The sequence below is a fragment of the Cynocephalus volans genome, chromosome 14, assembly GCF_027409185.1.
Source record: "Cynocephalus volans isolate mCynVol1 chromosome 14, mCynVol1.pri, whole genome shotgun sequence".
Taxonomy (NCBI): Eukaryota; Metazoa; Chordata; class Mammalia; order Dermoptera; family Cynocephalidae; genus Cynocephalus; species Cynocephalus volans.
Genome location: NC_084473.1, coordinates 40,053,714 through 40,076,915, shown reverse-complemented (window position 1 = coordinate 40,076,915; position 23,202 = coordinate 40,053,714). Strand labels below are relative to the sequence as shown.

General features: G+C 41.3%; 1 protein-coding gene across 1 annotated transcript; it reads left to right on the top strand.

Annotated features, from left to right (window-relative positions):
* Window positions 1–849: 849 nt before the first annotated feature.
* On the top strand, window positions 850–11,057 carry LOC134362996 (cytochrome c oxidase subunit 7A-related protein, mitochondrial). The gene is made up of 3 exons (XM_063078484.1): window positions 850–985; window positions 8,792–8,923; window positions 10,188–11,057. The coding sequence occupies exons 1-3, from the start codon at window positions 914–916 to the stop codon at window positions 10,326–10,328; spliced, it is 345 nt and encodes a 114-aa protein (XP_062934554.1). The 5' UTR covers window positions 850–913; the 3' UTR covers window positions 10,329–11,057.
* Window positions 11,058–23,202: the final 12,145 nt, after the last annotated feature.

The following is a 23,202-nucleotide window of genomic DNA, read 5'->3' as shown; positions in this document are numbered from 1 at the left end:
CTGGTCACCTTCCCCCTGCCTCATTTATCTCAAAGAGCAGAGGCCAGGAAAAGGATGTGTAACTATTCCTATAAAACTCAGGTGAAAATAAAAACCAGTTCTAAGAAAGCGTGCAAATTTACATCCTGGTGCCTGAAGTTTAGGTCACTATGCGTATTTCCTGTGCACAAAGCCCAAGAGGCTACTTTTACAATATCGGGGCGAAACTCCTAAAAGCCCTCCGTTCTAAACAGCTCTCAGCAGGTGCTTCCAAATTTTCTTATTTGCTCCCACTTCCACGTTGCCAGAGGAAGCCCGGCCGACGGGTCCATACTCCTGCGCAGACTAAGTGCGGAGCACTTCAAGAGGTGACCTAGATCGGGAAGAAATAAATGAGACTACCGGCAAGTAGAACTGGGTGAAGGAAGAGGAGCCCTCAACTACACGACCAAATGTCGGTTTCGCATCACCGGCTCTCCCACCCCGAGAGTTCTCACCCCAACCTCCGCCGCCCCGGCCCCGCCCAATCCCCGCCCACCCCGACCCCAGGCCCGACCCCAGGCCCGACCCCGAGTCCGCCCCTCAATCGCCGCTGTGCTTCAGCCGGCGGGCTTAGTCCGCGGAGCGCTTGCGCATTTCTTAAGGCGTCTTGGCACTGCCCGAATCTAAATGGGGGAAGAGCGGAGGGAACTTCGTATTTTCTACAGACCTTGCCACAGCAGCTTTCCGCGCTCTCTTAGAGCTGGTTTTGCCTTTCGTGATCTTGAGATCCCGGCTTCTGGTTCCCTAAAGATGGCGTGTTTTAAATTGGGCGATCTCTAGGCAGCCCTTCTCCTGGAGCAGGGTCCTTGCGCTGAGCCTTGGGCAGGAGGCGGGGTCCTTCTCTGGGGCGGTCGCGCAGGCAGCGGCTGCTGAAAGCCGGTCTCCGGGAGTCATGTACTACAAGTTTAGTGGCTTCACACAGAAGTTGGCGGGAACATGGGCTTCGGACGCCTATATCCCGCAGGTACGGATCGCGCCGCGCCGGCTCGGACAGGAGAAGTGGAGGCCCGACCTCCGCTGCAGGCAGTCGCGGCGTTGCAGCCGGAAGAGGCTTCTTCCCGCGGTTCGGTTCGGTTCGGTTTGCCTCGCTCCTCCTGGTGTCTCTCCCACATCGGCTTGCCGTGGTCATCGAGGCTTATCTGTGTAGCTGCTCCCCCGGCGGGGCGGACCCTTATCTGGCACCTGCAGGGGTCAAGGTGACCCCCGGGGTCGTTGCTTGTCTCAGAGGCGTGGCTTGTGGGGTGTGTGGAGCCCAGAATGTGACCCAACTGAGTCCGAGGTTTGGCCCTTTCCTACCCTTTGAGGAGGTCTAGTTTTCGGCCTCTCCGAAGTCCCTTTGTCACTCCCTGCCATGGCCCAACAGGCAGCCTCATCCAAGCACGAGATTGGAGAGTGGGGATGACGGCACCTAGGGAAGTCATGGGGAGGGAAGGGCCGTGTGATCTGGATTGGGAGATTTAACGGGTTCCTTAGGGTGTCCTGGGGAATCGGGAAGTTAGTTACCTGTAACGAGGTCACGTTTTCCCAGCTGTGAAATGGCTGATGGATGCTCATTATTTGGGCGGTCTGAAAAGTATTACGATTTCACTCAGATTCTACGAGTTGGAGTTTCAGTGTAAACTTGAGTAGTATAAAGAAGATGGAATTTGGAATTCCAGACAGATTTGAGCTCAAGTCCTGGCTTTTGCCGCTTTAATGGTGTGACCTTGGCCAAGGTAATTTACTGTGAGCTCAGTTTCATCCAGGGCTGCTTTAGTACAGATTTTTTTTTTTTTTTTTTTTTTTTTTTTGTCTTTTTCGTGACCTGCACTCAGCCAGTGAGTGCACCAGCCAGTCCTATATAGGATCCGAACCGGCGGCGGGAGCGTCGCTGCGCTCCCAGCGCCGCACTCTCCCGAGTGCGCCACGGGCTCGGCCCTTTAGTACAGATTAAATGAGGTGTGTGGTAAGTCACTCGCAGTATTGGCAGGTGGTTGGTTTTGGATAAATGGTAGGTATTCTCGAGAAGCTGAGTCTGAGGTAACATCGCATTCCTCATCTTCATAGAGTAATGTGGGAAGGGTTGGTGAGATATGCAGTTGGAAAACTTGACTGGAATGGTAAAGGGCCCAGATGGGGTGTAAAGCCTACTCCATTATTATTGCCCCCTTCCCCTTTTTCTGTGGGACATTGCAACTTGCCCAAAGGGAGGATGTTTAAGAATGATTTCAATCTAAGATTAGGTGTGTTATTAACTAGGATAAGTTAAGAAAAAAGGCAAATTTTGGGGGGGATGGAGATGAGTTGAAGAGTTTAGGGTTTATAAATGTTGACCTTGTGATGATATGTCACGTCTGGTAACAACTAGCTTTGTGAATATGGCGTTTAATAGAGACACCTGGGAGTCTTCAGCCATAGGTGGTAGTAGAAACTGTGGTGGGGAGATCACTTAGGGAGTATATGGGGAAGAAAGGTGGGACCATAATTAGATTACAGAAACATGAAGGGAGGGTGGAGGAGGAAAATTGATCAAAAGAACAGTCCAAGATCAGAAGGCAAACCAGTGTGGTGCCGCTGAAATCCAGCTGGTAATGAATGGTAAGGAAGGAATTGTCAACAGTTACAGTGGTTCCTTTTATAGGTTATGTGAAAAAATGGTCATTTCTGTCATATTTGCTTCTACTATAAAGTGTATTTTTCTGTGCATGGGTCTTAAATGTTACAATTTGATACGTTTTGACAAATGCATACACTGTGTAACCCACACCTCTGTCAATGTACAGAACATTACATCACCCTTAAGAAGTTCCCTTGTACCCTCTCCCTGTCAATCTCTGACCACCTTCCTATTCTGACTTTTATCACTGTAGATAGGTGGTTTTGCCTATTTTTGAACTTCATGTGAATAGAACCACACAGAATGTACTCTTTTGCGTAAGGCTTGTTTTTCTTAATATAATGTTTTTGAGGTTCATCCGTGTTACATGGATGTTGTTAGTTCCTTTTATTGCTCTATAGGTTTCATTGTATGAATATATCACAACTTATCTATTCTGGTGATGGTTGTAGATGTTATTTTAATAAAGCTTTAGCATAATCTAGGTTTTGTTGCCCAGTAAGGAAAAAGTAAAATTTTGAAGTGAAAACTGACATATTGAAATAAAACTGGTACTCACAGCATGGATTACCTTCAGATGCATTTGGTGTAGATAGGGCTTTCAGATTTCTAGCACCTCTTGAATTGTGTTACTCTTGAGAATTCGAACTTCTTAGTTTCTTAAAGATTTCTTAAGCTATGTTGAAAGAAGTGATATATTGTGTGGGCTTTATATGAATTGTAGGTTTCAGAATGATTGTGACAGGCTACCCCCCTCTCCCCCACATCCCACCAACTAGGTGCTCTGACTTTGGTACTTAGAAATACTTCGAATGCTTCCTTTCTTGGAAACATTAGCATGCTGTAAAATGAAGATATTTGTAGCTTTCAGTTTTGAGTAAAGTGAATAAATTAATGTGCATTGAATAACTTAATATGGAAAAGCTAATTCTGTAGTGATAGCACAGGTAAAGATTTATAAGCCAACTTGATGGCCAGTAGTTGTTGGGAGGCTATTTTCCAGTGGTTGATTGAAAAGCATTTTCCCTACCTTTCTGTGCCCTGTGTCAAAAATTAATTGAGGCCAATAAGCATATGGAAAAATGCTTAACCTCATTAATCATTAGGGAAAAGCAAATCAAAACCACTATGAGATAACCACTTCATATCTGCTAGAATACCTATAATTAAAAAGACAGACAATAACAAATATTAATGAGGATGTAGAGAAACTGAAACCCTGTTATATTGGTAGTGGGAATGTAAAATGGTACAGCCTCTTTGGAAAATAGTTTGGCAGTTTCTTAAAAAGGGAAACATATTTATGACCCAGCAATTTCTCTCCCTAGCTGAGATGGCAGAATAATCTAGGTAAAGGGAACTTTGAGAGTGAAGGAGGGCAGGGGGGCTGAAGGAGAATCATTGAGTAGGTAAGTTTGGTTGTGGAGGGTGGAAGTAGATCATGAAGGGACTAGGATGATAGGACTTAATTTTGTGAGAAAAGATAGGAAGTTAAAAAGCAACTTGATGCAGAAAGTTGTGGCAGAGTTTGCCCTCTCACCAATGAGAGAGATTGGGGATGAGGAAGGAGGACTCCTAGATGACTGGTGAATGGCAGGATGGTGGTGCTTTCCACAGAGGCAGGGAACTCCTCCATGGGCTTGCAACTGAATCTTGGATGTTCCAAGAGTGAGGTGTCAGAGGGACATGGAGGTGGTGATGTCTAGCCTGCAGTTAGAAATGAATTGAGTTGTTTCAGATTGAAGCTGGTTTCTAGTCCTAAATGAGTGAAAGGGTCCATAGGTTTCTGTCATTTAAAAATTAAAAATTGGGGGGATAATTCTCTTATTTCTCTATCCTCCTCCCCAAACCTAAAATGTAAAAGAAGAGGAAAATGTTGGGCCAATCAGCTTTGGGAGTGTGTATGTGGGGGGATCATGTTTACTTTTCTTTTAAAAAATTTGAAGCAATTAAAATAGACTAGGAAGAACTCAACTTCTAAGTGTAGTTCAGGTTGATGGCCTGGCCAATTAGCTCAGTTGGTTAGAGTACAGCCATGTAATACCAGGGTCAAGGGTTCGGATCCCCTTACCAACCAGCCACCAAAAAAAAAAAAAAAAAAAAGTATTGAGTCTAAATGTAGTTAAGGTTGAATGGCTCTTAATCCATTTTGGAGGTAGGGATTATGTAAACAGCTAAGAGATTCAATAATAAAAAGTAAAATCTGTGATTTCTACTTGATCTACAGTTCAGTTATTTTAAGAACAGCTTTCAGTGTTTTCTTGTGGCTATGGGAGATGTGGAAGCTCTGCCATGAAGTGCCAATTTACATGACTTTGGTTCTGAAATATTCAAGTTCACGTTGTGGTGAAGCTATATAGCCTTCCTTAGCTTATTTATACATTCAACAAATACGTGCTGAATATGCCTCTGTGCCAGTTGCTGTTCTAAGTCTTGGGAAATAAGAGCAGTGAACAATCCTGCACTCATGGGGCTTCCATTGTAGTAGGGGGAGACACAGTAAACCCAGTAGAATTTGGTATGTTAGATGGTGATAAGTGCTGTGGAGAAAAATAAAGCAAGAAAGAGGGGTAGGTTGTTAGCAGGGTAAGGGGGAGGACATGCAGTTTTTAAAAATGTGGTCAGGAAAGGTCTCATTGATAAGGTGACATATGGGCAAACACCTCCAAAGGTGAGGGTGCAAACCATGTGGATACCTGGAGAAGAGAATTCTAGGCAAAGGGAACATGCCTGGTGCCTGAGAAGCTTAAGTTCAGTACAGTCGGTTAGGGAGGAGGAAGGGAATGACGTAAGGGAGTACAAGAGGGGAATGTATCTTGCAGAGCCCTGAAAGCCATTGTAAGAACTTTGGGTTTTGCTCAGTGAGATAGGAGGTCTTCAGCAGGATTTGAGCTGAGTAGTGACATCCTCTGTTTTAATACAATCCCTGGTTGCTGTATCAAGAGTAGACCACAGGGCTGCAAGGGTGGAAGCAGGGAGACCAACTAGGAAGCTGGTGTAAAAATCCAGAGGTTTGGACTAGAGTGTGGATTGGTGGAGAAAGGTGAGAAGTGGTCAGATTCTGAATGTTTTTTGAAGGTAGAGCCAAAGGATTTGCAGTGTGTGAGCAAGAGGTGTCAAAAATAATTCCAAGGTTTTCGGCCTGAGTACCTGGGAGGATAGCATTGTCATTTATTGAAATAGGGAGGGACACGTCTACTCTAGAGAAGCCTAGTGCCTTGAAAGTTGGGAATATCGACTGTTCTTAAATTGTTGGGAGATTTAATGATGGGTATGTGAAATACCTCACTATCGTATTCATTCTTTTTGCCCATGGGGCCAAGACAGCTGAATTATTGATAGTATGGTATAACAAAAACATGTGAGTTTGAATCCAATCTTCCTTATGGAATATTTGAGCTTTGTTTTTTTTTTTTTATAAAAGATGACCGGTAAGGGGATCTTAACCCTTGACTTGGTGTTGTGAGCACCACGCTCAGCCAGTGAGCGAACCGGCCATCCGTATATGGGATCCGAACCCGGGGCCTTGGTGTTCTCAGCACCACACTCTCCCGAGTGAGCCACGGGCCGGCCCTGAGCTTTGTTTTAATTATCTGAATAGTACCTCATTTACAGGGTTGTTGTGAAGAGTAAATTTAGTGACAGGAAGATTGTGTAGGAATCTGAAAAAAATAATTATTATAAATGAAAAAAGCAGAATGTAGGATTTTACACTGTGACTATAAAGTTGTTAAAATAAAAATATGAAAAAAGATTGGAGAATATAAAATTTATAATAATTGATGGGATAAGATGATGAGATTATAGGTAACTTTAAATTCTGTATTCTGAATGTTTACAATATTATAAATGGAAATATGGAGTTATTTAGAACTCTTAAGATGGTTGATACTCCTATATTCAAATGATACTGTTCAGAAACTTTGCTGTAGTTTTGAATTGCTGCATGGGTGAACAAACACAAAGCAGTTAGGTATAATCCCTTCTAAAAATATTCTTATATTCATCCTGTCAAAACATGAATTTACTTTGAAACCATTTCTGGACATGCTTGGTAGAGAGGGTTTTTTAATTTTTGCACCCAAGGGGAAATGATCATTAGAAAATACAGTGAGCTCACAGAATGATAAAAGGGAATATCTAACATCTCCTGTTCTAATAGAGATCCTTTTTTAGCCTTGTTATCTCAGTAGCAGGGCCTCGCTGACTCCTTCTGAGTCTCTGAGTGTGGTATATACTAAATGTAGGCCAAACCTTACTGACCATACTTTCTCTTTAAATGGATTGTTGTTTTTAAGCAACAGTTGATGGGAGGGTGGGATGCGAGTATTGGAATACTTAAAAGCCAGGGCTCTGGACTTTAGAGAGGCATGAGTTTCAAAACTTGGCTCGGTCTTTTTGCTGTATTATTTTAGGCAAGTTACCGTTTCCGATCCAGTTTTCTCCTCTGTGAAATGGGAATTGTAACATCTCCCTAGAGTTGCTATCAGGATTAAATGAGGCAATGTATGTGAAATGCTTAACATGATGCTGGGCACATAACAAAGCTAACTAGATATTAGCTGCTGTTATCACATAACATTTATATCCATAATGACAGAGATTGTGGCTGTCCTATTCATTGTGTATTTCTAGTATAGAGTAAATGATCAGTAATATATGTTAAATGGGTGAATGCATTACAGAAAACAGCCTATCATTCCCATTTACTAGATTGTGTGAGAAGAAATAGAAACCAAGTTTACTTTAATCCTTTTTGCTGCCCTGTTGATCCTAATGCCTGCCTGGTGGGAGTAACATTGAAGTTTTCAATATCTGATCTTAAGAATAGGCCTTGTCAATTACAGTTAAATTTAGATTTCTTTGAGAAACAAGAACCAGGGGATGACTGTATTAATTTGGGCAAGATATTTCCTTTTTCATCTGTAAAATGAAGAACCTGGGCTTGAACTCTGCTTTCCAACTTTAAAATTTTATTTTTCCTATTTGGAATTTAATATAATATAAAAGGATAATTTTATTGATTTCTAACTCTTAGCTCCTCATTTTAATCTGCAGGTATTTTGGAGAACCCTCTATATATCTGTCACTATAGGTTTACTTTGCAGATAAAAAACCAGAATTTCCTTTAGGTTCTTTGTTTCAGCTTTATTGAGATATAATTTACATGCCATAAAATTCACTTATTTACAACATACAGTTCAGTGGTTAGTGTATTCACAGATATGTGCAACCACTACCACAATTAATTTTAGAGCATTTTCATCACTTCAGAAAGAAACCTGTACTCTTTAGCTGTCACCCCCTGTCCCCTACCCCCTGCCCTAACCAACCACTAACCTACTTTCTGTCTCTGGAATTCCCTGTTCTGGATTTTTTTATGAATGGAATGATACAATATGTGGTCTTTTGCAACCGGCATCTTTCACTCAGCATAATGTTTTCAAGACTAATGTGGATGTGTCAGTACTCCGTCTCCCTGCCCCCCGTTTTACTATGTATGTTTTTAACTTACAGGTTTATTAATGCAGGAAAGTTCAGTTCATGATTTGTTTTTGTTTTTGTTTTCCGGTTCTGAAAAACAAGGGGTTTGTTTGTTTGTTTGTTTGCTTTTGTTTTTGTTTTTTAAATCATTACAGGCTCTTCCAGATTGAGATGTTTCTTTACTATGTGTTCAGGAAAGTTTCTGAAGTTCTCTCTGAGGTTAGACATTCCATATTGTTACATTAGCTCACCCGAGGAGAAAAGGGACAGCCAGGTCCCTTATGAAATCTAATCAAAAGTTCATACAGGTTATCAGTGTTAAACACCAAGGTCAAGGGTTCAGATCCTCTTACTGGCCAACTGCCAAAAAAACCCGCTCCCAAAACACAGTAAGTATTAATTGAAGCTCAGATTAGGTCTTTCTTGTTAGTTGCTCCTCTCCTCCCCAGTCTCCCCATCTTAATGGCAGGGAATTCTTGACCGGATTTGCTCTGGGAAAATGGATTATGGTGTTTTGTCAAAAGTTTGAGGACCAACTAAAGGCCTTGTAATGTACAGTCAGAGAAACTTTCCTTTCCTCTCGTGTGGTTAAGTGGCTGCCTCCACTATGCCAGACAGCCTGCTCCTTGAAAGGTTTGTTCAGATGCCCAGACACACTTTCAACTTGCCATTTTCCTTTCTTTTCTACAGGGATTAAAGCCTGTGGTTTCCACAGAAGCACCACCTATCATATTTGCCACACCAACTAAACTAGCCTCTGATTCCACTGCATACGATTATGCTGGGAAAAACAAAGTTCCAGAGCTGCAGAAGTTTTTCCAGGTGAGAGAAAACACTCTAGAACAGAGAAGCCTGTGAAATAAATAAGCTTGAAAAATCCCTTATGAACCTGTGTCTTAATCTAGTTTACTACCCAACCTCCTTTTTTTTCTTTAAATAGAATTCTCTTGATTTTACTTTGAGCCATAAACTAATAGAACTTTATATAGGTAGATACTACAAAAGAGGAAGGGTGGTTAATTTCTTCATCAGGATTTAAGGGTATGCAGGTTTTCAAAATGCACATATAGCTCCTGATCATCCATTACATGGAGGAAGCAATAGCATGTATAATGACACTGTGAATAATTCAATATGTATTTGGCTTTGTGACACATGCGGTGACTTTTGGCAATGAGTATTCTTCTAATTGTTTTTTGTTTGCTTGATACTAAATTCACTGAGCTGCTGCTTGCTGTCGAGGATGCCTTTTGGGTTCGCTGGTGTGCAGAGAGAAGCCAGAATCGGAATTTAAAATATTGTTGAAGTTAATCTACAGATAATTGAGAAGTTAGTGACCTACTGTATTTCAGGTGCCATGGGAGTGGCAGTGCCTGTTATGCTATTGCTACAAGGTAGCTTCCCCCTCCTCAGAAATATGTCCAGATTCAGGGCTTGGAGATAGAGCACTTTTGTTTTGATCAATTTAGTCCCTTTTTATCTGATAATTTAGATTTGAGAGGGCATTTATAGTTTTGAGGTGCAGTGGGGAGGGATTTTGGAGACTATGCAAAATAATGAATTAAATGTCTTGTGGAATCTGGTTTTTAATCTGGGGCTTCACAGTTTGGCAGAAAGAAGGCAGGTAAATACAAAATGGACTTGAACGTATTAATTGACCTGCTATACTCTGCCGTTAATTGACCCCTTATGATCAGAAGTCAAACTACAGGTAGAACTGAATGATGAGCATTTCTTATGCCTGCACATCTTTATTTAGCTGCTGATTACCTTTGCCTTTAAAAAAAAATTTACCAGTGTTCCTTTCCTAGTTACACAATATATAATAAATGCCTTAGAAATTTGGAATTTGTTGCATGAATGTTCCCTGACGCTGCATTTTGGAGAATGACTTTGGACTTAAAGCTTTAGCTACATTTATAAGAAAATATACCAGTATTTCAGTTAGCATTCTGATGGATTAGGGCTTTTTCCACTGTGATGTGTTGATGGATTAGTTACAAAGTAGACAAATTTGTTTTTGTTAGCCTAAAATTGTAAAATATTTTTCTTATCAACCATGCCCTTGTTAATTCTTGCTTTCAAGAAATCCGATGGTGTGCCCATCCACCTGAAACGAGGCCTGCCTGACCAAATGCTTTACCGGACCACCATGGCGCTGACTGTGGGAGGGACCATCTACTGCCTGATTGCTCTCTACATGGCTTCACAGCCCAAAAACAAATGAGTTAGCTGCAGAGGACTGGTTTGCTTTTTGGCATAAACCCTTTGAATTTTCATTTTCAATTGTTTCTGTTAAATTTTTTTCTTTTTTTACTTGGATGGCCAACTTGTCATTTTTCCAAGAAAAATAGAGATGAAGACAATATTTTGGTTTGTTTATGAAAAGCATATTGCCTGTCAGAGCTCATTCGACAGTTAATATTTTTGTTTAAAGAAATGACACTGTGTTCTGTGTTTAGGCTCTTGATTTCCCTAGAGGTTCTGGAAGAAGGTTCCACAGGCTCATTAATGTCAGTCTGTGCTGAGGACCTCAGGGACTTGGGGTTGCATTTTTGAGTATGAGGTACAGAAGCCTTCTGGATTTGGATGTGACTGAGGAAGGAAGACAGAAGGCAAAGCTAGGCATGAAATGAGAGGTTTGAGCTAGGAGTCACCTTGGGAATTTTTCCATCTTGCAGTAAAATGTTAATAGAAATTATTTGTAGCCTGCCTCTATTCATTGGGCAGTTTATTTCAAAGGGTTATTTGCCTCATCTCAGACCTTTAATGAAATTTTATGTATAATTGTTGTGTATTTATTCCACTATAGGAACAGAGAACACCTGTTTAATGCTGTACTTTGATGTATGTTTTGTTAGTACAGCTGTGCCACAAATTCTCCTTTATCTTTTAAAAATGTTATTGCTTTAAATTATGATTTATTTTGACTGTGGAATAAATACATGAATGAAAATTTTCAAGTTTGAAATTCTTTTAAATTAAATGACCTTTCAGAATAATTTCAGAACACCAGAGGCACCTTAAACCTGAGTCTAACTTTTTTCTTTTTAATTAGACACCATATAATCTTTCAAAACAGAAAAAAACCTCAAAGTTAGGTAATAGGAGTTGAATGCCGTGTTGATGATTACCATATGATTCCTTATAAGAAACCTGCTCACCCATTAGTGAAATGTGCCTGAATGCACAGTTCATTTAGACACTAATTTCCTATGCTGTCCCTATTGGTGGATTTCACTTACCGTATATTAATGCTGAAAAAGGTGGAGATGTGTTATATATAAAGTGATGGTCTGTATCTCGCCCTAGCAAAGAACAGTGACCTCCTACTGCAGATAAAGTATGGTGTTTGACAATATTCAATAGCATTCTCACAGGCTAAGAAACCCTTAGATATCTGTACAGATGTAAACCTTATTCTTCTCTGGTGTTTCCCCCAAGTTTTTATTTTGAAAAATTGCAGATTGCAGGAAGATTGAAAGAATGGTATAGTATACACCTGTATATCCTTCACTTAGATTACCAGTTACAATATATTGTCACCTTTGCTTTTTCTTGTTCTCTCACATACATGGGCACACACAATACATGTATGAACACACTCATATATCTGGTTTTTGCTGAAACATTTAAGATTAAGTTATGGAATTATGATAAATCAATGGTAAATACTTTTAGCAAGTATCTCCTAAGAGTAAAGACATGTTCCTTCATAACCATAATACAGTTGTCATGCTCAATAAAGTTAACATTGACAACAATACTATCATCTAATATATAGTCTACTTTCAAATTTCCCAAGGTGTATTAGTTTCTGTTTATAACAAAGTACATGGATCTGCTGTAATTTATAAGAAAATGAAATTTATTGCTTACAGTTTCAGAGTCTGGGAAGTACACAGTGCAGGGAACATATCTGTTGAGGGTGTTGGTGGTTGCAACAGTGACCCAGTGGTCTCACATTGCAAAAAATGGCAGAGCAGAGAGCAAGAGAGAGACTAATCTGCTCATTCACTCTCTTTTTAAAGTCCTCAGAATCATGCCCATGACCACCATTTTTAATCCATTCTTTATGGTGTGGTCCTGCAATCTGATCACCTCTTTAAGGCCCCACCTTTCAATTATCATAATAGGATTTCCCACCCTCTTACCACTGTCACAGTGGGGGTCATGTTTTGGGGGAACACTAAATCCAAGGCAACAGGTATTCGAATAATGTATCCTTTAAAGTTGTGTTTTTTAAAGTAGTTTTTTGGGGCTATAATTCACACACCATACAATTCACCTAAAGTGTACAATTCAGGGGTTTTTATTCAGATTTGTGCAACCATCACCACGATGAATATTTTCATTACTGTAAAAAGAAACCCTGTACCCATTAGCAATCACTTCCCTTCCCTACCTCCACCCATAGGCAACCACTCATCTACTTTGTCTCCGTGGATTTGCTCTTTCTCAGCATTTCGTATAAATATAATCATACAATATGTGATCTTCTGTGACTGGCTTCTCTTACTTAGTGTGATGTTTTGGAGGTTCATCCGTGTTGTTGCATGTATTGGTACTTCATTCCTTTTCATGGTTGAATAATATTCGATTATATGGCTATCCCACGTTTTATTTATCCACCCATCTGTTGATGGACATTTGGGTTATTTCGACTTTTGGGCTGTTAAGAATAATGCTGCTGTGAACAATGGTGAACAGGTTTTTGCATGAGCATGTTTTCATTTCTCTTGGGTTTATACCTAGGAGTGGAATTGCTGGGTCATTTGGTAACTCTGTGTTTAACTTTTTGAGGAACTGCCAGACTCAGTTCCAACTCAGTTGTACCATTTTATATCTTCCTAGCAGTTATAGTTGATTTTTGTTTTTGTACTGGGTCCAGGATCCAGTCAAGGATCATATATTGCTTTAGTTGTGACATCTTTTTAGTGTTCTTTTATCCAGAACAGTTCCCAGTGTTCTTTCTGACATTGACCTACTTGAAGAGCCCAGGAAAGTTTTATAGGACATCCCTCAACTTGGATTTGTCCAATTGTCTTATTATTGGTTTCAGGTTAAATATTTTTGTCAAGAATCCTTCATAGATGGTGTGGTGTCCTTAATGTCACATGGTACTTGATACTGGTTTGTCCTATTGTTGGCGATTTGGAATTAGATAACGTAGTTAAGATGTTATCTACCAGATTTCTTGCTTGTGAAAATACCCTTTCACCTTTGGAATTTATAAGTAGTCTGGGGGGTTTTATTTGAGAATGAGAATATCCTGTCCTTAACAGTTTTGCACACAGTATTAGTGTTCATTGGTGAATTCTTTATTTCTAAGATGGTTGTAAAAAAGTGATTTTTCTATTCTATCATTCCTTCTCCATTATTGACATTTTTCTGTGAAGGTGAGTACCCTCCTTTAAAAAAGTTTAACTGTAATTTCCTCATTCAATGTGTAATAACCATGTCTGTCATTGTTCATTTTGATGCTCAAATACAGCCCAAATTTTGCTTCTGTGTTCTATTGAGATGCCCCATCAGTCTTTGAGCATTTTTTCTTTTTTTATAATTATACATATTTATGGAGTGCAAGTGATAATTTGATGTATGTATACAATGCGTAATGATCAAATCAGAGTAATTGGGATATCTATCACTTATACATTTATAATTTCTTTGTATTGGAAAGTGTAATGGGGGGGATGAAGAAATATTGATTAATAAGTACATCTCCTTACTTTCTGATGCACAAGTTGGTTTCCATGCTGACCTTCTATTTTCCCCACCCCAGTTTCCTCTAAGTATTTTCTTGTCTGTTTTATTTTTGCCTAAATGGTGCTATACCTTCCAAATCTTGCTTGTAGCTTAGAGGTTATTCTCTGCCTCATTTTTCTGCAATGTATGAATGTACTGTAGTTTATTTAGTCTCCTTTTGATGGGTATTTAGCTTTAAACTTTTTGCTCTTATAAATACTGCTTTAATGCATAATCTTGTCATTTTACAATTGTTGAGTATATTTGTAGGATACTTTCTAGAAGTGAGACTTAATAAGGCAAAGGGACAGTATGTTTTCAATTTTGATAGCTGTTCCTCACTGAAAGAGATGGAGCTGATTTATGTTCTTATCTAGCGGTGTGGAGAGTACCTGTTCCTCTTCACTTTTGCCAACAGAATATATTATCAAACTTTTTGATCTTTGCCAATCCAATAGGTTGAGAAAATTTCTTTGTGGTTTAAATTGCCTTTCTATTGTAATTAGTGATGTTGAGTATCTTTATTTAAAAAAATTATTTTTATATTTTCATTTTTAAAGGTAAATTATATTTCCTTTTTTTGTGAACTATCTATTCATGTGCCTTGCCCACTCATCTCCAGGGTACTTTTTGATAATACTGTGAATGTCATTGGTCAAGTGGGCTGGTTTCCTCAGGAACAGTCTCTCTGGTGACTACTGTCTGTACCAAACCTCTTCTGATTGCAAGTCCCAGAAATTCATTAAAGCCAGCTGATGCAGAAAGAGGGACTTTCCAGAACCTGAGTGAAGTTGGGCCTCACAAGGGCTACCTTCAGGACCAAGGTGGTTGTCCTTTCTGTTACTTTCTTGGCTGTGCAACTGTTTAATTCTGTTTCTGCAGACCAGCTTTCTCTGTTTCTCATTGCATGTGGTAAGAAATGGTTGCCCAGGGCTGAGCCCGTGGCGCACTCGGTAGCGTGCTGCGCTAGCAGCGCGGCGTCGCTCCCGCTGCCGCGGGTTCAGATCCTATATAAATGACCGGTGCACTCCCTGGCTGAGCGCCGGTCACGGAAAAAAAAAAAAAAAGAAATGGTTGCCCAGCTCTGAGAGACTAGCTCTAAATTTCAGGAGAGAGAATATCATTGGCCAATTTTGGGTCAGGTGTCCCCTACTGGGCCAGTCAAACTGTTTGGTACCAGGCTGTGGGGGCAGATGCAGTGTCTTAGTCTGTTTTCTGTTGCTGTAACTGGATACCTGAGACTGGGTAATTTATAAAGAGAAAAAGTTTATTTGGCTCATGGTTCTGGAAGCTGGGAAGTCCAAGGACATGGTGGCAGCTTCTGGTGGGCTTTTTATGGGGGCCCCACCTGGATGACTTTGTCTAGTTCTAATTACCTTCCAAAGGTCCCACCTTTAATCAACATATGAATTGGGGGATTAAGTTTCCAACACATGAAACATTCAAACCATAGCATGCAGTGAAGTAGTCCAGGCAGTCCTGTTTTTTGATCTTAACTGATGGCTTGGAGCCTTTCACTTTATTCTTGGAATTAGGGTTATCCCTCCTAAGCACGTTACCTGAACTCTTTCCAGGTTGGTTTGTTTACTCAGAAGGGGACCATCTCATGGGTTTGCTCTTCTCAATGCTGACTGGATGAGATGCCCTTAATAGAGGGACATTCATTCTACTCACTTCCTCCAGGTCATGTGGTTAGACCATGAGGCTGAATAAGCTCAGTCCTACTTTTTACAGCAGTGGTCTGGGTTCACATACCCCTGGGAGTACAAAGACTCCATGGGTTACCCAGACAATGACAGTTTTAAGGTAATTCATTTTTAAGTCTTCAGCTTCCATTACATTTCCTAAAATTGAGCTGCTTGAGAACACACTAGGCTTAAAGGGGTACCATATGATGTTCTTCCACTCTACAAAAGGAAAGCAAACTCCTCAGTCATTCTAGTCAGACCATAGTGTGTTGCTCTGAAGATGGTAAAAACCATCTCTTGGGCACCAGGGGGATGATTCCAAATACTGGGAACATTGAAGAAGGATGTGACACTAATGACTGGGCAACAAATCCTTTTGCAACTTAGAAGTTTTCTGAGTCTTTGCTTTTAACAAAATTGTAGGAAGACCCAACCGAGTTGTCAGTTGATCATTAAAAATAGTTTTGATAATAGATCACAACATGACTTTTAGTTATAACTCAGGAATTCAAAGAATTCAGTGATACTGCTATTACAAAACTTCATTCCTTTTTATGCATTTATAATTATAAGTTTTCTCATGCTTGTATCTGTAAAAATAAAAAATAGGATGGAACTTGTGCTGAAACTGTCTTATTTTAACAGAAAGCAAGATTCATCCATGGAAGCCTGAACCAGCTTTTTTCCTCTAATTGGAATGCATTTCTAATCCAAGTTTTCTCATATTTAATAATTATCAATATATTTTTAATTTTTATTTATATATTTAATTGTGGTAAAATATATATAACACAAGGTTTGCCATTTTTACCATTTTTAAACATACAGTTCCATGGAATTAATTGCATTCACAATGCTGTGTGACCACCACCTCTATTTCCAAAGCTTTTTTGTCATCCTAAACTCTGTAACTTACTCCATTAAGTAACTTCCCATTATTATTTTGTTATTTTGGTCACATATATATTAATAGTAATTGTAGTAATGCAATCCAGAATAAGAGTATTTTTCCTACTTAGAGTTTATAGTCACAGGAAATTTAACCAAATTTAAATTTCAAAATGTTACAGAGAATTTTGTATGATCAGTAAGAGACTTTCAAACCTAAAGTTGTATTACATTAGGGTAAAATTTGGGGGGTAAAATTCTAGGTGTGGGAGTGAAATGGAAGTACAAGTTCAAGAAGAAATTTCTGACTGTTCAATAGACATTTGTATTTTTGTAGAATATGCATAAAGCGTATGTACTTCACAGGGCCTGGTTTTCCAAAGCCTTGCAGTCTCATATATTGACCTTACAAAAAACAGGAAATTTTCCCCAGGCTATTGAGTCTCTGTTGTAAGATAAAGAGTTGTAACACAGCAAGGTTGCTGGCTCAAAGACAGACAGGTTACTGATTGATATGTAAAGATACTGGGAAGTTGCTGTAAGAAGAGAATGTTTGCTAAGATCAAGCTTTTGTTGGTGGATCACTTAATGCCTAATGGAATGTCATCTGACTTGTTTTTACTGAATGTTACCAGCTTCTATTGTTAAACTTGTTAAAACTTTGAGCCCACCTATGTCTCTTCCTGTAACTTCCTGGGATGAAAAATAAATGCAGGAAGAGAACCCAAATTCGTGGTTAATTTCCCAAATGGAAGGAATGCCTCGCTCTTGAGGGTTCCAAGGGATTAACCACTTTGGGGCTTCTCACTGCTCAAAAGAGATGGGCTTTGAGTAATCCTTTGTGGCTCCATCACCCAGGGGAGAAGGAGTGACAAATCCATGGGGGGCAAAGCAACATATTTTTAGCTAGATGAAGGCAGGTGTCTAATTGCAGTGGTATTTATATTCCATTGGATACATTTATAAGAGTGATTTAATAGTTGAGTCAGTATTTACAATACATCCAAGATTATACTCTTTGCAACTATTTAAACTTAAAATGAAAAATTTTAGATATTAAGCTTAAATATTCAAAGGGATACACAAAGATTTTCAAAATTTTGTTAGGGTTCACACTTCTTTTAAAGAAGTGCCCACTTATTCCTCCCTGTTTATTCTGTCAGCCACATTCCCTTTCAGGGTCTGCCTGGCTTTCCCTCTCCTTCTGGTTGTTCATCCAGTGTGACTTTGTTGTGAAGCTGTCAATGGTGTGAAGGTTGGAGTGGCTTTTATAACACTGGCCAGCTTTCTTTTATTTATATACTTTTTTCTCTCCTTTCTGTGTGTGACTCTGGATAGGCTCCCCTGGCTTGTCTGATGTTGAGGTTTCTAATCCCCAAGTCTTCTGAGTTTTCTTATGGTTGGATGTTTTGTAAACCTCTTACTTTCTGGCCCATTGATCTTCAATAGCTAGAGGTTATCCCCAGGGCAGTAATAACTGATTGCTGAGAAATTCTGATACTACTTGGTCCCAGTGATTTAACACATTTATTTGATATTTTGAGTGCTAGGTTGAATCATGGTTTAATCTAGTGCCATAGACTACTCATGTTGGGTTGGTTGCGAAGTGGGGCCCTTCCCCAAGTGCCCCTTATGTCAGGTTCACTGGCTGTCATCCTTGGTTCTCCAAGGCCTCCCTGACTCATGGTCATCAAGGAGTTCCACTAATCCTCTAGTTCTTCCAGACATTTACTTAGTGCACAAAAGCACACACTGTTAGGTGCTAGGGCCTCGAAGGTGAGTCAGATACCCTTGCCTTTGATAGGCAAGCCCAGTGATTATACAAGGGTACTTCAAAAAGTTCATGGAAGAATCAAATTAAAGATAATACAATCTTTCCATGAAATTTTTGGCATAACTTCGTATTTAAGACATTGTTAGGGTCCTTTTCAGGCTGTCTCTCAATCCCTTAGGGTTGGGGCCAAGAAACGCTGTCGTTATCGAGGAAGTCTGCAGTTACCCTTCGCCTGTGCCAGTCTGGGAGCCCTGTGTGACTGGTGGGATTTGGTTGTGTTGGAGCAGACTGTCCTGGGTGGGTGGGGCTGGAGGAGAGCCTGGCAGTGGTGTCTGTTCTGGGCAGCTCGTGCCACACCTGGGTTGTTGTGGGTCGGCCCCTTAGTGTCAAGGGCAGCATCAGCTGACTCTTGTTCTCATGATGTGAACAAGAGAGCAATTGGGGTGGCTCAGCCACCTCCTGAAGAAGGAGGGGACGGATCATTTGCAGTCTCTTCTACCATCAGCAGTTGTCACTTGCATAAATTTGCATCAGGAATCCTGACCTTTGGGTGGCTGCAAAGTGCCCGTGGTGCAGTGCTGCTGCAGGATGTGTTGGGATGGGTGAATTGAAACCAGATGCTGCCTGCTCAGGGTCTGGAGTCTCTTAGTGATGATTTCCAAGGGAGCTGCTGCAAAATACTAAGGGTAAACAGGGCCAAGCAGAATGACTGGGAATAGCATTCTTTACATACTATTTTTTTCCTCAAGTTCTGACACAGCCCTCCTGGGACATCATGGCTTCCCTTGCCTGACCTTGTCCATGACCCTGAGATTTGTCATGGTCACATGGCTGTACCTCAGGGCCAAAGCACAGGTCCTTCACACTGCCTAACATGTACTAGCCAGACTGGACTCTTTGCTAACTCTGAATATCACATTCCAGTGGAAGTCAGCTGAAGCTGCCTCAAGCTGTCAAGAATGGTGGGGTTGCCTCCCAGTTAGCAGGGAAGAGTTTTAGGAAGTAGCAGATGCTTATTGCAGTAGGGCCTTGGTATGGCTATAAAATAAGACAAAATTAGGGACCTGGGTTTTTCAAGGCAGAAAAGGAGATGCTGAATCTATACAGGCCAGTACCTGGTGCCTGGGTGAAGTGCCAGGAAGTGGGTGCAGGAACTGGGTGGCTCCCGAGGGCATCTCACAGAGCATTTCAGCTCTCACAAGGAGATGGAGAGCAGGCGGGAGGGACAGTGAGGTGAGAGTGGAGTGGAGGTGCTTGGGCAGAGGTCTGCTGGCCCAGGGCCCACCTCAGGGGTCCTGGCTGGACCAGGCTTGTGTTTAGGTGTGATTGTGGAGTCCTGAGCTAGGGACTGTGGGAAAACCCAAGGAAGGAGGTGACTTGGTTGCTCAGCTCAGTCCAGGGCCCCTCTCATTAGGAAGGCCTGGCACAGGTAATGGACATGACTTGACACTGGAGAGAGTGGGGAGAGAGGTAAGAGATTCCAGAATCAGTTAATACCTGACAGCCTTTAAGTCCATCTTCCCCTCCTCCTCCTTCTGTTTATGTCATAAAGCCTCCATGTTATACAGCAGATTAATTTGAAAATTGAGTTGCAGCTAAATGAGTTGATGTCAACTTTAAAGTTCGGTGATGTTTAATTAGAGCCATTTAGCGCCTAAACTTGCTCCCAGGAAATTATTCTGACCGAATAATTTAAGAGAATAAAGTTTAGTTTTGTGTTTCTGGCTCAGTCTGTAGAATGCTTCCGCATCTCCAAAACTTGAATTCCATTAACCTTTTCTGAACCAACATTAAATTGCTTTCAATTTGTTGTCATTCTAATTAAAGTAGAGTCACACAGAGGAGCTTTGGTTTGTACTTAGTGGCTGTTTCCTTTTCTCCTTTGGAACTATGTCCTCTTGAAACAGTCATTTGGAAGATCAGTTTTATAACTGGGTGTGTCTGCCCGACGTGTCAGTGAGCATGGGAAAGAGCAGAGCCAGAGGAAGCCTGCAGCTGCGCAGGAGGGGCTGGGGTAAGCAAGCTCTGCTGGCCGGTGGGTTGAGGTGTGTAACCTGCAAAAATGTGTCCTGTGGCTGGGGAAGAGAAAACTAAGGAAGAGTTGAGGTAGCCCACCCAGCCCTGGCAAGTGTGGGCAGGCCTCTGGGGGCAGCTCTGGGGTGCTGAGGCGAGGCCTGGTCTCCCCAGATGAGCCCTGTGCAGGTCGGGAGGGGAGTGTGCTACTCGTCACCATGCCGTGACCTAGCTCCCCTCAGCCTTCATGCCTTGGGCGTGGCTGGCCTTGCTCCTGCCGAGGAATGGTTCTGAGTCTTCCTCTGGGCCTGTCTGCAGCCTAAGTCTCCTGAGAACCACCACCCCTGGGCTCCTGTCTAATGGCCACAGTAGAAGGGGTGGGGGAGGACTTTGGGATATAGCACTGTGGCCCTGCTGTGGGACTTACCTATACCTCTTTATCCAGCATATGTTTTCTGTTTGTTTTCCTGATTGATTATGGATGTGACGTGTTACAACTAAGACAGTACAGTATCTAAACCAATGCAGGATTCCCCAAGGTCAGGCATTTCAGGCCCTCAAAACTCAGGAGGCGGGAGGTGAGATCTGCTTTTTTGGTGCTAGTTCTGGACAGAGGTCAGAAATACTGGCCATACTGTTACTTGTGTATCTTGGGGACGCGAATGTGTGGTAGAGATGTTTGCCTATCTACGGAGCTCCAAGCCTAGAGGAACCTGTGTGGCCTGGAATCTGGGTAGACTGTGTTAAAAACAAGGGGCAGCCTGACTCCACTTGAGAAGACGGTCATGCCTCGAGCATTGCACTTGGGAGCAGTTTCGGCCTGTGCTTTCCTAGTGCTACCGGCTGACCTGGCCACTTCTGAGCTGTGTCTTGCTTACATCTTTCCTGATTCTCCAGCTCCCTGGGCTGTCTCTGGCTTCCCGCAAGTTTTATGTTCTTTCCTTATGGGCCATCAGGTAGCCTGTTTGTCTTTTCCCACAGGGCTTTTTCATGAGCAGATCTGGAGTTACCTGAGGATAGATATCTTGTCTCCCTGTCAGAATGGGGACTTACCCCATCTTCTCATTCAGTAACCCCTACAGCACAATTCATTCATTCTGTGATCACTGCACACCAGATTCTGTGCAGACCAGTAAAGACAAGAGAAGGGTGACACTGCTTTTGGCCTCCAGAGCTCACAGAATGGTGTGCACCACATGGACCCAGGAAGACTGGGTGGAGTGTCAGGGAAGTTCCCAGAGGGGGCACTGTTTCCATTGCATATTGCTTGAGTAGGTGGTTTCCAGGACAATACAGTGCTGAAGGCCATTTGGCTTGAGGGAGGAGCACGTGCTGATGTGTGAGAGCATCTTGGGTGTGCTTGAGAGGATGGAGAGAAAAAAGGCAGGATCCAGACTAGAAGAGGGGGAGATGAAGGCTCCAGCCAGCTCCTGAGAAACCTTGCTGGGGCCCAGCCAAAGAGAGCTTGAACTCTGGCCAGTAAGCAATAAGTGTGTGTGTGTCAGGGATAGCCACCGAATCCACTGTTCTTTTGGTTCTTTTGAACCCATGGTGCCAGTGTGAGGACAGGCTGGGGAGGGAACAGACTCAAGGCAATTGAGTAGTTAGTTAAGAGCTGTTATGAGAGATAACAAGGGCCCATGGGCAGTGGGCTTGAACACAAGGGAATGAGTCCCAGGATGTTAAGAAGGCAGAGTGAACACAACCTGCCATTTGGACATTGGAGGTAAGAGTGAGGATGGCAGCTGGGATGCACCCAGGATGACTCAGTTTGGCCTCTGGGTGAGTGGAGGTACAGAGACAATTGGGGGCAAACAAGGCAGGGCATGTTTTATCAGAAAAGATGATTATCTGTGAGTCCTTTAGGCAAATAATTCCAGAAGGCAGTTAGGTCTGGAGATAAGGCAAGGGGTCTGGACTGGAGATAAGAATTTGAGTTAGTAGATTTTATACAGAGGGTCACTCAAAGACTCTAACAAAAAACTCCTAGGCCCAGTAAACAAATTCAGTAAAGTTGCAGGATACAAAAATCAGTAGTATATCCATACACTAACAATGAACTTGCAGAAAAAGTCAAGAAAGCTATCCCATTTACAGTATCAACAACAACAAAAATAAAATACCAAGGAATAAATTTAACCAAGGAGGTGAAAGATCTCTACAATGAAAACTATAAAACACTGATTAAAGAAATTAAAGAAAACACAAAAAATGGAAAGACATTCCATGCTCATGGATTCAATATAGTTCAAAGGACCATACCACCCAAAGTGATCTACAGATTCAATGCAATCCCCATCAAACTACCAATGACATTCTTCACAGAAATAGAAAAAAAAAATTCAAAAATTGATATGGAACAACAAGAGACCCTGAATAGCCAAAGCAATTCAGAGCAAGAAGAACAAAAGGGGAGGGGGCACACTCCCTGACTTCAAAATACACTAGAAAGCTATAGTAATCAAAACAGCATGGTACTGGCACAAAAACAGGCACATAGGCCAATGGAACAGAATAGAGAATTCAGAAATAAATCCACATACCTAGAGCCAAATGATTTTTGACAAAGGAGCCAAGAACATTGGGGAAAGGACAGTTTCTTCAATAAATGGTGCTGGGAAAATTAGAGATCCATATGCAGAAGAGTGAAACAAGACCTTAACTCTGGCCATATGCCAAAATGAACTCAAAATGGATTGCAGACTTAATGTAAGACTTGAGACTATAAAACTTCTAGAAGAGAACATAGGGGAAATACTTCAGGACATAGGTTTGGGTAAAGATTTTGTGAATAATACTTTAGAAACATAGGGAATAAAAGCAAAAAATAACAAATGAGATTATATCAAACTAAAAAGCTTCTGCACAGCAAAGGAAACAACTGAGTCAAAAGACAACCTGCAGAATGGGAGAAAATATTTGCAAATTATGCATCTGACAGGGGATTAATATCCAGAATATACAAAGAACTCAAACAACTCAATAGTAAA

What these genes read in the sequence shown, in the direction of transcription:
- LOC134362996 (XM_063078484.1), top strand. Translation starts at nt 914, where the DNA reads ATGTACTACAAGTTTAGTGGCTTCACACAGAAGTTGGCGGGAACATGG. An exon ending in CGGACGCCTATATCCCGCAG is followed by an intron (nt 986 to 8,791) that starts GTACGGATCGCG and finishes TCTTTTCTACAG; the next exon opens with GGATTAAAGCCTGTGGTTTC. An exon ending in AGCTGCAGAAGTTTTTCCAG is followed by an intron (nt 8,924 to 10,187) that starts GTGAGAGAAAAC and finishes CTTGCTTTCAAG; the next exon opens with AAATCCGATGGTGTGCCCAT.